Source organism: Ovis aries, chromosome 2 (genome assembly GCF_016772045.2).
Source record: "Ovis aries strain OAR_USU_Benz2616 breed Rambouillet chromosome 2, ARS-UI_Ramb_v3.0, whole genome shotgun sequence".
Taxonomy (NCBI): domain Eukaryota; kingdom Metazoa; phylum Chordata; class Mammalia; order Artiodactyla; family Bovidae; genus Ovis; species Ovis aries.
Genome location: NC_056055.1, coordinates 192,624,322 through 192,638,076, shown reverse-complemented (window position 1 = coordinate 192,638,076; position 13,755 = coordinate 192,624,322). Strand labels below are relative to the sequence as shown.

Sequence of the window (13,755 nt, the reverse complement as noted above, 5' to 3'; positions counted from 1 at the left end):
AGATTAGACAGAAGTATCCCTATTGGTTTCTGTGACCTTGTCTGGACCATGTCCAGTCATTTTACTCGACATCCAGCACAGTCTCTTTTGTGTATCCTAGTCCTATGTGAGCAAGATGGTGTTCTGACCTGAGATGGGTGTCAGAGCTGAGCCTTTGCAAATTAATAAAATGAAAAACATCTCACTTCTTTGCCCTTCTGTCTCCACCCTGCCCTCTACCACGCAAATACGCCTTAGCATTCTAATCCTGGCTCCTGCCTCCAGGCTCTGGTGCCCTGTCTTCTGGACAGAGAATAGGGATGTATACAGCCTCTCTATTTCCCCCCACACCTGGAAGGATGTGTGTGGCAGAGAGATTTGCAATATAACTTCCTAAAGAACAAAATTTGAATTATGGCGTTTCTGACTTCCTTGGGGTTGAAAGTCTAGATAGAATGCTTTCCATGGGTATTGCCAATGCCATATAGACAGGCTTTAAGAGGTATCTCTTCCAAATCCTTTGTTTTATTTCCCTTCTGGGGTTCTAGCCTGATATCTTTTGTCCCAGAGGAGCTGCAAATATGTCTCTAGGAAGCTGAAGACCTTGGTTCATTCTGTGCAGATTTTAGTGACAAAGGTGGGGGAAGAATCTTCATAAACCCAACGCACCTATTCTGAACTTTTGCTCCCACTGTCATAGGCTTCTGGGCACATGAAATCCCACAAGCAATGCAGAGCCAGGTAGATTCTAGTTGTGTCTGAACAGGATTTTGCTTCCAACCCAAGGGACTTGTTATAAGGTGCTTCTCCCTATTCAAGCCCCGACAGTTTCTAGGTCATCTTTCTCCCCAGAATACACCTCTAATTCATCTTCAGCACTGGCCACCAAAGTAAACCTGACCATATCTGCACCCTATTTCCTCCCATAAGTCCCTCCAAGGGCTTGCCACCACCTTTGGGACAATATCCGGGTTCCAGGGTATGACAAGCCAGGCCCTTCATTGCCTGGCAGTCCAGCCTCATCCTTGGTCACTTCCACACATGTCTCATGCTCCCCAAAATGGGACAATACACTTGACGTTTCTGGAACCTCTATTTCTCTGCTTTTCTCACGCCTACATCTGGCTGATTCCTTCCGAGCTAGGTTTAGGATTCCTCCTTCAAAAATCCTCTCCTGACCCCTCACACACCTCTTTTTAAAAACTAAAGTATAGCTGGTATACAATGTTTTGTTAGTTTCAGGTATACAGCAGTGATTCACTTACATACATACCAATTTTTCAGATTCTTTTCCTTCATAGCTTATTATCATATATTGAACATAGTTCCCTGTGCTATACAGTAGGTCCTTATTGCTTACCTATTTTATATGTAGTAACACTAGTTTATGTTAATTTATCCCACCCCCCTTTCCGCTTTGGTAACCATAAATTTGTTTTCTGTGTTTGTGAGTTTCTTCCTTTTGACAGCCTTCCACTGTGTGCACTTCACAACTTGAGCTAATTTGACACATTTCCTGTGGTGCTGGGTGTCCTCTGGAGCAAGGGCAGGAATTTGATCACCTCTAAATCTCTGGCATTGTGCCTGCCACATAGTATAAACTCAGTGGACATTTGTGAATTATTGAAGGTGTTTCACTGCCTGGATGCTGGGGCCTGGATGCTCACCATCATTTTGTCCTAACATCTCCACCTGTCACCCTTAGAAGACAATATCTGATGAACAACAGCTGGGGACTAAATGACCCTTCCCAGGATGGAAGTGTGTTTGCCTCTGAGGCATTGAAGGGGCCCACAGGGTACTTTATCTTGAGAAGGTGAATGTAGAACTCTTCCCTAAGTCGTTTTTGACTTAGAAAAAGAAGTTAATTTAGTTGAAAGATAAGGGTTGGCGAAAGTGTTTGGTTTGAAGTTAGAGACTGGGAGGTCTGCATACGTTGTCCCTGGAGATTTATCACGTTGGCAAGAGAGTCGCTTTCATTACAGGACAGGCTCAGAAACAGAGGCTGGCAAATTCCATCCAACCTCATTACCAAGGCTCTGGATTTATGAATTCACCCATGAACTTGAGACTCCCCACAGTGTCTCCTCTGTTTGTGATAGCAAAGCAGCAAATATATCACACCTGCAGCCACCTCCCTCATATACATCTCCCGCATGTATACCTCCATACAAAGAGGGGCAGAAAAGTCTTCTACCTTAAACTCCCTTAAGTGTCTCAAGAAGTGGAAGATGCTCTCTGGGAATTCCCTGTCTGTCCTGTGGGTGGGACTCTGTGCTTTCACTGGCTGTATTCCCTGATCAGGGAACTAGGATCCTACCAGCCATGCAACACAGTCAAAAAGAAGAAGTGGAAGTTGCTTTCTGATTTGCTGGTGAGAAGGTGGAGGTCTGAAGCTCTAATATTTTGGCCACCTGATGCAAACAGCCAGCTCATTGGAAAAAGTCCTGATGCTAGGAAAGATCAAAGGCAGAAGGAAAAGGGCGTGGCAGAGGATGAGATGGTTGGAACACACCACCAACTCAATGGACATTAACTTGGGCAAACTCTGGGAGATGGTAAAGGACAGTGAAACCTGGCATGCTGCAGTCCATGGGGTTGCAAAGAGTCGGACATGACTTGGTGACTGAGCAACAACAACACAGGTGAAGGTCTAGTTATTTAGCTCATTGTTAGGTGCTTGTGGGTATGCATGTTTACTCAACTGATAGTATTTACTGAACCCCTTTATCCCAGGCATGGGGTTAGGCAGGCAATGCCTAATCACTGCAGGTGGTGATTGCAGCCATGAGATTAAAAGACGCTTACTCCTTGGAAGAAACGTTATGACCAACCTAGAGAGCATATTCAAAAGCAGAGACATTACTTTGCCAACAAAAGTCCGTCTAGTCAAGGCTATGGGTTTTCCAGTGGTCATGTATGGATGTGAGAATTGGACTGTGAAGAAAGCTGAGCACCGAAGAATTGATGCCTTTGAACTGTGGTGTTGGAGAAGACTCTTGAGAGTCTCTTGGACTACAAGGAGACCCAACCAGTCCATTCTAAAGGAGATCAGTCCTGGGTGTTCTTTGGAAGGAATGATGCTAAAGCTGAAACTCCAGTACTTTGGCCATTGGAGAGTTGACTCATTGGAAAAGACTCTGATGCTGGGAGGGATTGGGGGCAGGAGGAGAAGGGGACGACAGAGGATGAGATGGCTGGATGGCATCACAGACTCGATGGACGTGAGTCTGAGTGAACTCCGGGAGTTGGTGATGGACAGGGAGGCCTGGCGTGCTGTGATTCATGGGGTCGCAAAGAGTTGGACACGACTGAGCCACTGAACTGAACTGAACTGAACCTAACTAGGAGATAGTTCTTGGTGGGTGTCTCTCATTTGTCACATCTTGTGAGTGAGGCACAGGCTATATTTTGTTCTGGACCATCTTTGCAAGGATGTTTATAGAGTAAATAGTCTCAGAGGATGGAGATAGTGCCTCCCTCCAGAGCAGAGGGTGGGTATGCATACTGCCCATTTTAAGGGATTTAGCCCAGCATTTATTTGCTTTCAGAACTTAACTCACTTGTGTGGACACGCAGCTGTTTGGGACTACCTACATCGCCAGTCAGGACTTGGGGACAAAGAGAATGGATGTTCATGTCCTGAACATGAACATATGTCAGAACATAGCTGTGTTCTGAGTGATGAAGCTCTCTGTCTCTGACCAAGAACTCCTATGCCTTCTGTCTGCACCTGCAGAGTTGTTATAGGCTGCCTGTTAACTCGAAAGCAGGTAAAATTTCAGTGCCTTCATGGTTGCCAAGGAGCTTATCTCCTTATTGAATTTTATATTCAAAACACCATAAAATTCAAGTGTCTTTATCTTCATTTAATTTACTGAACAAAAACAGAGAAGTTAAGTAATTCTTCCTGGGTCACAGAGCTAGTTCATGTCACAGGGGAGATTTTTGTTCAACTCTGTCTGATTCCAGAACCATACTCTCTCTACAATGTGTGGAGCTATTATACAGCAAACTAAATTGCCTGTGGCCCTAGGCCAGCTAAAATCCTGTTGGCCCTTTAAATCGCCCCTGTTGCCATGATGATAAAATATACTCAGCAAGAAGGCAAAGAATTGAGCAGCCTCTCCTCCAAAGGAACATAAACAAGATAAAACATCAGTTCCTCGCATTGCAGAAGAAGTTCTGTTCTAATATTTACACAATTGGCTCCAAGCCTTGACCTACTGCCCTTTCTTCTAGGGAGCGGATGAGATCCATTTCCCACCGGCAGGATGGGTTGAGTCATGTGAAATCCAGACCAAACACCAGTGTAGCTGGCGTGATGGGTGTGCTCAGGGGGTGGCATGTCTCGGCCCCCGGGCCGTGTCCAGACCTTGATATGAGCTTAGAACCCTTGTACATTTCCACAGTGCACTGTACTTGTGTCCTGTTGAATCTGCTCATTGCCACATTGCTATGATGGAGACTGACCTATTCCTCCACGGTTCTCTATTGCCCATGGGACAAAGGCCAGATTGCTTAGCCTGGGTCTGAAGGCCCTTGCTGATCCATTCTTGGTCTGTTTTACGGCTGACCTAAGCCCCGCTTCCCCTCTGAAACCTTCACTAAGTCCATGCTATCCCCCAGGTGGAACTGGCCCCTCCCTACCTGGTGTCCACACTATCTGTATCATTTTCTTACAGCATCACTACCACTTTTCCATGTACACTTAGGTGCTTACCTCCTCCGCCAAGCCATGTACCCCTTGAGGCAGGACCTATTATATCCAGCTATGTCACTCCCACACTTTGATAGGTACCTCATGCATGCTTGTAGGTTGCATCTATACTCTCAGACTTACACATACACATATGATCCATCTGTCTCTGGGTCTGAAATGTTATCATTAAACATGCTTATTTTGGAATTGAATACATTTAAAAAGCATAAATCATCCAAGCAGGGAGGGTAGGGATAACCTGATGTCATCTAGCTGATCCTTTTCCTCTTGATAAGAGTGAGTTGGGTTCAAGTTTCTGGGGTGTTTGAGGTGTAGGTGAGGTGTGATGGGCCTGAAAGCACTGACTGTCTCTATCTTGTTAATTATCTTGCCCAGAACCAGCTCCTGTGGCTCAGAGCTGCTTCTGGCCTCAGCCAGTCATTCCTCAGCCATTCTTCAGGAAGAATGAAGATGTTGACACAGGACCCCAGGCCATGGCTGGCCATGCCCATTGGGTGGCAGAGAGCAGGCCTGAGTGCCCCAACTCCCTGGCATTCCTGAGTCCTGCTGCTGCCTGCTTTGCTCCCAGGAAGAGCGCCTGCTGATTCGCCTCAGTCTGTGGAGGGCAGGACCTCCCTTCCCCAGCCTGCTAGTGAGACAGGCCTGTATTCAAATCCTTCGTTGGCTGTTAGAAGCTGTGTGACCTGCAGCAAGCCCTTCCTCGGTTTCCACAGGTGGAGAGAGAGGATGAGGCCATCCTCCTGTGGTGGTATTGTGAGCATGCAGGAGGACTATGTGCAGTGAAGCTAGGGTTCACACGGAGTATGAACCCTAGCTCTTCTTCTAGCTCTCTCCTCCACCTTTCCAACACTCCTCTCTTCCTTCCACCCCACCTCTTCCTCCTTCTGACTGAACAGCCCTTGGAGACTTGGGGTGTGCATCAGTTCAGTTCAGTTGCTCAGTCGTGTCTGACTCTTTGTGACCCCATGAACTGTAGCAGGCAAGGCCTCCCTGTCCATCACCAGTTCCTGGAGTTCACTCAAACTCATGTCCATTGCATCGGTGATGCCATCCAGCCATCTCATCCTCTGTCATCCCCTTCTCCTCCTGCCCCCAATCCCTCCCAGCATCAGAGTCTTTTCCAATGAGTCAACTCTTCGCATGAGGTGGCCAAAGTACTGGAGTTTCAGCTTTAGCATCAGTCCTTCCAAAGAACACCCAGGACTGATCTCCTTTAGAATGGACTGGTTGGGTCTTCTTGCAGTCCAAGGGACTCTCAAGAGCCTTCTCCAACACCACAGTTCAAAAGCATCAGTTCTTTGGTGCTCAGCTTTCTTCACAGTCCAAGTCTCACATCCATACATGACTACAGGAAAAACCATAGCCTTCACTAGACGGACCTTTGTTGGCAAAGTAATGTCTCTGCTTTTTATTTATTTATTTTGTTTCAATTGTTTATTAATTGACCAGATTACAAAAATAATCCTGGTAGATACCTTAGTTCATCCTTCTAATAAGCCTGTTGATCTGGTCTTTCCTGTTGCCAGCATCTTCACCTTCTACAAAATGGGTGGTCTTTTTCTTCATTCCACCTAGTGGAGAAGACAATTTAAAGGGCCACAGGAAGTTGTTTGCTTCTTTGAAACATTTTCCAATGGTATAGATCTCATGAATCAGATCCTCCATGAAGATGATTCTGTATTTCCCAAGAGATCAAGCAATCAATGAGTTGTCTGTCAGGGCAATTCGTTTTTTGTTGATTTTGCCATAACCACACTTATAGATCAATGCATTTACAGACTTCATATTTGGGTACCTCCATGCAATGTATGGCTCCACAATTCTCAGCGTGTTAATTGATGCCTTGTTGAGCTTCACAAAGGTGCCATTGAAGATCTGCCGGAGGCGAAGGAGCTGCAGTACCTTTCGAACCTTTGGGCTCACACTGTTGATACCTCTGATCCTGATCACAAACACCAGTTTGGGTTCTGCAGGTACATAGAAGTTGCTGGCTTTTCGTGCCATCCTAGCCATCGAATTTCAGTTCTGTACATCTGCCTGTATTCCTTGTGGTAATGCTTAGCTTTTTCATAGATAAGCTTCCTCCTTACCTTTTGAAGCATATTTTGGGCAAACTTCTTTCTCAGTCGCTTGATCCTAAGCTCTGTGAAATTCTTCCTCTTTTTCTTAAGAGTTTCTGGCACAGCAGAAACCTTCTTTTTCTTCTCTTCTGCACCCTCCATGGTTCCAGCCAGGAAAGAGGCTGTCTCTGCTTTTTAATATGCTATCTAGGTTGGTCATAACTTTCCTTCCAAGGAGTAAGCGTTTTTTAATTTCATGGCTGCAATCATCATCTGCAGTGATTTTGGAGCCCCCCAAAATAAAGTCTGACAGTGTTTCCACTGTTTCCCCATCTATTTCCCATGAAGTGATGGGACCAGATGCCATGATCTTCGTTTTCTGAATGTTGAGCTTTAAGCCAACTTTTTCACTCTCCTCTTTCACTTTCATCAAGAGGCTTTTTAGTTCCTCTTCACTTTCTGCCTTAAGGGTGTGCATACTTTTTCTTATTTGCCATGATAACATCTGTTGCAGGCCCAATGCAAGGATGCTCCAGTCCCTAATAGGGGGAGGAATCAAAGATAAAGCAAGCATACTCCCTGCCCAGTGGGAACACTATTCATTTGCACACCCATGTGTATTGGATGCCACCTGCCCATGCATGTGCCCTTTCTCTCCCTAAATTGCTCGGTCCTTGTGTGGTTGCTTCACCTCTGCTGTCAACCTGTGACTGCTCCCTCCCAGATGGCATCTACACAGAGCCTCCTTGGCTAACCAGCCTTGCAGCTTCCATGTCACTGAAATAGGAAGACGGGGAACAATCTCTAAAAGAATGACATAACCCTTAAGGACATGACATAAACTGGCTAGAGCCAGGTAGTCCAAGGTGGTGGCAGATTTGACTTCTAGTTGACTGTGAACCTCATTATATGCTCATTGTAATACCTTAGCTAAATGACGTACCCACAAGTATCATGACACTTCTGAGGCTGACCATAAAAGGCCAAAAGGTGGGTGTTGGCCCAATTCTTGGAAATCTTTGCCTCTTTCCCAAAACAGTTGGAATAATCCTCCTATTCATGAACCTATGAAATTACCCAGCCCATAAAATCTAACTACTCTATTTATGGGCCTCTCACCTTCTAAGGAGGGGCTTCTCAGGTGGTGCTAGTGGTAAAGAACATGCCTGCCAATTGAGGAGACATAAGAGACATGGATTTGACCTCTGGGTTGTGAGGATCCCCTGGAAGAGGGCATAGCAACCCAACCCAGTGTTCCTGCCTGGAGAATCCCATGGACAGAGGACCCTGGTGGGCTATGGACCACCTGAGTCCATAGGGTCACAAAAAGTCAGAAATGACTAAAGCAACTCAGCACACACACACCTTTTAAGGTGGCCCATACCCTGTGGAGTGTATTTCTCCAAAGGCTGCTCTCACTTTTTGAGATGGACTGTATTCTGTCTATGGGATGTGTGTTTCTCTGAATAAATCCACTTCTTGCCTATCACTTTATCTCTCACTGAATTCTTTCTGTGATGAGGCATTAAGAACCTAAGCTTCATTAAGTTCTGAGACCAGATGTGATCTCAGTTAAAAGACAGTGGTTCTAATCCCCATCTGGGTTGTGTGGCTTCATCATTGCTTCTGATTCTGGCTGGGCTGGGGAGCAAGCTTCCATAAAGTTTTCCAGGACACTAGGTAGGCCAGGAGGATGAGGCTGAGGGGAGGGGATTGAGGAAGTGAGGGTTCAGGAACCCAGGTCCGATGGGCCAGTTCACGAAGTTGCTGTCAGTATAGGCTTCCTGGGGCTGTGGGATGAGGGGTGATGAGCATTCCTCTTCCACACAGGTACCAGGCCTCATGGAGAACCAAGGGCTCATTTTTTCCCTGGAGCCTTTTTAAAGGAAGGCACTTCTGAAACTGAGCAGGACCCTGTGGGGTTCCTGAGCACAGATGGCTTTCTGTGTCCCCCATTTCTTGTTTATAGGGAACACACTCCAGGCTCCATGACCTTCCCTGAGTTCCAAAAGGTAAGTTCAAACAGTTACTGATCAGGCGAGGGAAGGGATGTGGAGACAAAGAAAGAGCAGCCAAGAGACAATAGTGCAGCCTTGGGGCAGGGTCCTGGTGCCACCTCAAGGGATACACATAACGATATCTTTGAGCTCTTATATAGAACTAAGACCCTCAACAAATGGAAGGTGAACTACCTGAAAAAGCTTCTTCATTCTAGAGTGTAGGTCACAGTTTGATAACCGAGAGAACCATAGAAGCTCATCAAGGCATCCCCTGAGGCCAGATTAAGGAGTGCAGGCCCTGCACACACTCTAACCTTTATCAGCAAGTACTGTTTTGAAACATTTCTATAAAACTCCTCACTAAATCCCTCTGGATTGGGACACACAGTTTTCGAGGGCATGAGCCTGCTGTGTCCCCCTTTGCCTGGCAAAACAATAAAATTATTATTTTCTACTTCACCCACATTTTGTCTCTGAGATTCAATCTGGCACTGGTGCACAGAGGCCAGGTTTTTGGCATCACTTGTATGTGTGGGCTCTGGGTGCTTTTTCTGTGCCCACTGGATGGTAATCTGTGTTCACATTCCTTAAAGATGAGGCCATGTGCCCACATATTCTCAAAATCCTAAAGTGATGACACAACAAGAAGGGATATAAGAAGTCATTTAGTGTTTCCTAAAAGTATTCTAAGGAATTCTTGGTCCACAGTTTGCAAGAGGTATTCTGGGAAGGAATGGGGTTTCTGACCAAATACATTTGGGCAGTGCTGCCTAACTCTCCCCGCCTGCCATGCATAGGCTGGAATACTGGAGATGACAAGGGGACTTACACTAGTTTAGCTTTCTTTAAATAGACCATTTTCCAAACCTATCTGCACAGAACAGCTTTTTGGTTTGGGCTGTTTATAGCCGCTTTGCCAAGGTGGTGTTTGGGACATGGATACAGCCAAACCCTTTATTATACAGAAGAGACTGTGGAGGACCAGTGAGCTTGGGTCAGCCAGGGAAAGGCCTCAGTTTCAGATCAAGTCTCTCTCATCTCTGCTTCTTCCTGTTGTGACTTCCAGCTTCCTTAGATGGTGGCCATTCCTGCCTGAGCTTGGATCCCATAATTCCCCTAGGGAGAATCCTGCAAGATCTTTTTGCTGACTCCCTGTGCAGATGACTCAGCCTTAAGAAACTTCAGCTCTGGGGAGTTCCTGGTTGCCTGGGCCGCAATCTTTTACCTTGGAGCTTCATCTCTAAATTAGTGATTGCTGAGCTACTGGGACTCTTAGAAAGACCCTCATGCAAGAAGATGGTTAGTAAGTTCACTTTAACTCAGGGTTACTCCTGAGGAGCCACATCTACTTCTGCTTCATTGACTACCCTAAAGCCTTTGATCGTGTGGATCACAAAAAACTATGGAAAATTCTTAAAGAGATGGGAATACCAGACCACCTTTACCTGTCTCCTGAGAAATCGGTATGCAGGTCAAGAAGCAATAATTAGAACCAGACATGGGACAACTGACTGATTCAAAATTGGGAAAGGAGTATGTCAAGTCTGTATATTGTCACCCTGCTTATTTAACTTATATGCAGAGTACATGATGCGAAATGCCAGGCTGGATGAAGCACAAGCTGGAATCAGATCGCTGGGAGAAATATCAATGACCTCAGATATGCAGATGAAATCACCCTTGTGGCAGAAAGTGAAGAGGAACTAAACAGACTCTTGATGAAGGTAAAAGGGGCGGGTGAAAAAGCTGGCTTAAAACTCAACATTCAGAAAACTAAGATCATGGCATCTGGTCCCATCACTTCATGGCAAATAGATGGGGAAACAGTGGAAACAGTGACAGACTTTACCTTCTTGGGCTCCAAAATCACTGCAGAGGGCGACTGCAGCCATGAAATTAAAAGATGCTTGCTCCTTGGAAGAAAACTTATGACCAACCTAGACAGCATATTAAAAAGCAGAGCATTACTTTGCAAACAAATGTCCATCTAGTCAGTTATGGTTTTTACAGTAGTCATGTATAGATGTGAGAGTTGGACCATAAAGAAAGCTGAGTATCAAAGAACTGATGCTTTTGAACTGTGGTGTTGGAGAAGACTCTTGAGTCCCTTGGACTGCAAGGAGATCCAACCAGTCAATCCTAAAGGAAATCAACCTTGAATATTCACTGGAAGGACTGATGTGGAAGCTGAAGCTTTGGTCACCAGATGCGAAGAGGCTACTCAGTAGAAAAGACCCTAATGCTGGAAAAGATTAAGGGCATGAGGAGAAGGGGACAACAGAGGACGAGATCGTTGGATGGCATCACCGACTCAATGGACATGAGTTTGAGCAAGTTCTAGGAGATGATTGAAGACAGGGAAGCCTGGTGTGCTGCAGTCTGTGGGGTCGCTAAGAGTCAGAAATGACTGAGGGACTGAATAACCATGCTCCTGAGGAACCATTGAGAAGTGATGCACTGAGGAACTTTCATTGACTGATACATACCGATTAAATAAAATTAGTTTTGAGCACCTAACACATTTGTTCCTGCCATTGACCCCGAGAGTCCACCAGGGAGGTCAAGTGATTTGCTCAAGAACCCAGGACTAGGAAAAGAGGAGCTAGGTCCCAAACCTAGGGAACAGGGGCTCTGCCTCCTGCACTTCAGCCACTGGAAGCCATCATCATCAACTGTTATCATGGGAAGGATGATATGATACTGTGATTTATAATAAATATATACTTGGTCATTCAGATAACCAAAATGCATTTCTCATATATTTTGGTCTTTGTCCACTGTTCCTGGCTTAGAGCTCCCCAAACCCTTGGAATTTCTTAAGTGTTGAGAGTGATAAAGGTGTCTTTTGTTGGTTGAATAAGGTGACTTTTGGAAGCCCCTAAGGTTGTGGGCTGGTTGCCAGGGGAATCAACCATACAATTAGAGGTTTGTAACTTTTAGTATCACCCCCTTGATTTCTGGAATGCAAATGGGTCTTGAGGTTGATGGTCAGTCACCACTGATGGATTTTTTAAAATTGAAGTTTAGTTGATTTACAATGTTTTGTTAATTTCTGCTGTACAGTAAAATGATTCAGTTATATATATATATATATATATATATATATATATACACACATATATATATATACACACACATTCTTTTTCATATTCTTTTACATTATGGTTTATCATAGGATAGTGAATATAGTTCTCTGTGCTATAATGAGGATCTTGTCACTTATCCATCCTACATAATAGTTTGCAGTGCGGGTTCAATAACCTTTTATAATAAATCAGTAATCTGAGTAAATCATGGGTAAACTGATTTTCCCAAGTTTTGTGAGCCCTTCTAGCACATTAATCGAACCCAGGGAGGGAGTGGTTGGCACCTCCAGTTTGTAGCCGGCTGGTGGGAAGCACAGGTGACATCTGAGAGGAGGGTGGTCCTGTGGGGCTGAGTCCTGTACCTGTGGAGTCTGATTCTGTCTCTGGGTAGACAGTGTCAGAGTTGAGTTGAGCTGCCTGTTGCTGTGGGGAAGGCTTCCCACAAATGTTGGAACTGGGCTTGGGAACGCTTTTCTGATGAGGTTCACTCATATTTTTAGTAGGTCCGTTCTTTCTAATACCAGGAATTTGGGAACCAACACTTCAGCCAGTGCCATAGGGTATTTCTAGAGGGACACTGCACCCCTATATTTGTTTCCCGAAGCTGTGCTCATGTGGGGAAGATGCCTACTGGTCACTGGTCCCTCCTTCCCTCATGGGGCCCAGAAGCCACCTCTATAGACTGTGTTCTCTGACAACTGCCCGGTGGAGCCTGGAGCTGTGTCCCAGCATCAGCTCATGGAGTTCATCAGAGAATACAATGATCACAGCCATGTCATTTGACTCTGAATGCTCCGTTACATTTCAAATTTATTTCCAATCATTCAGAGCTGCATCTATGGGAGACAAAGGTGCCTTGGAGCTCTGGCACCTGCTGTTCCCCCCAAATGTCAAGGGCTGACGTTTGATACCATTGTCCCCAGTCAGCATGATGACAACTCACTCCTTGCTCCCCTAGGCCACCATCCTACTCACACCCAGCAAGGACTCCCACCCCCATGCAGGTGGTAACCTGTACAGCCCAGGAAGATTCAGCCCTCCTCCCTCTGGCTGAGCATCCCTGGGTCCTGGGAGAGGACTCTCCAGCTGGATTTCTCCTTCGATCCCCACCCCCAGCCCGGGTGGCACCCAGTGTCCCAGGTGAGGTGCGTGTCTTGGGGTGTGGGGGGCGCTTGAGGGCTGTCCAGTGCTGCAGGTGATGGGGCGGGTGGTGGAGCTGTCTTTCCTGGATGGGGAGGCATGGGGGGAGCTGAGTCCTGGTAAAGTCCTTCAGATAAAGTACTCCTTTTTGCTGCTGCCACCGTTGTCCTGGAGGGATGGGTCGTCCTGCAGGGCCACGTCCGCGCTCTCGGCGAACTCCGTGCCCTTGGCCTCGTTGGTGTGGTATGTGCCCTTGTGCCGGTACATGTAGTGCAGCATGAGCAGGAGGAGGCCGACCAGCACGAAGGCCATGGCCGCGATCACGCCTGCAGGAGGGAAAGCACACAACTCAGTGTGGGGGCAGGGGCTGGACTGGGGTGAGGGAGAGGCAGGCATGCCCACGGAGGTGTGCCAGTACAGACACGCTGCTTGACAAACACAAGCCTAGACAGGCTGACTCCTTCTTGCCTTACTGTTGCCCTGCCTGGTGCACTTGCCCCTCCACTGTACCTGTCTAAGTGACCCCTGACCTCCCCACTCCCTCCACTCAGCACCCTCAGACTGAGGCTGCAATCATCTCAGAACTGACCCTGTTCTGAGCCCTCCTGGTCCACCGAGGAAGGCAGACCTCTAAGCATCATCCACGGAATTCAACTCATGCTTTTGCCTAAAACTGAGAAGTTCATGGGACTTGAAACTTTTAATTTTAAATAAGTGTAATTCCAAGGAATTAGGTGTTTTACATATAGATATTAAAAGAGTGAAAA

General features: G+C 46.2%; 1 protein-coding gene and 1 pseudogene across 2 annotated transcripts in view; both read right to left on the bottom strand.

The window, feature by feature from the left end:
* Nucleotides 1-6,019: 6,019 nt before the first annotated feature.
* LOC114111411 (large ribosomal subunit protein uL30-like) lies at nucleotides 6,020-6,943 on the bottom strand (annotated as a pseudogene).
* Nucleotides 6,944-12,626: 5,683 nt separating this feature from the next.
* GYPC (glycophorin C (Gerbich blood group)) overlaps nucleotides 12,627-13,755 on the bottom strand; it is a 46,583-nt gene continuing 45,454 nt past the window's right edge. For both annotated transcript variants that reach the window (XM_004004772.6, XM_012140664.5), the window contains one exon: nucleotides 12,627-13,314. In XM_004004772.6, coding sequence (XP_004004821.1) covers nucleotides 13,118-13,314 — 197 coding nt within the window. In that variant the 3' untranslated portion in view covers nucleotides 12,627-13,117. The remainder of the gene's footprint in view (nucleotides 13,315-13,755) is intronic.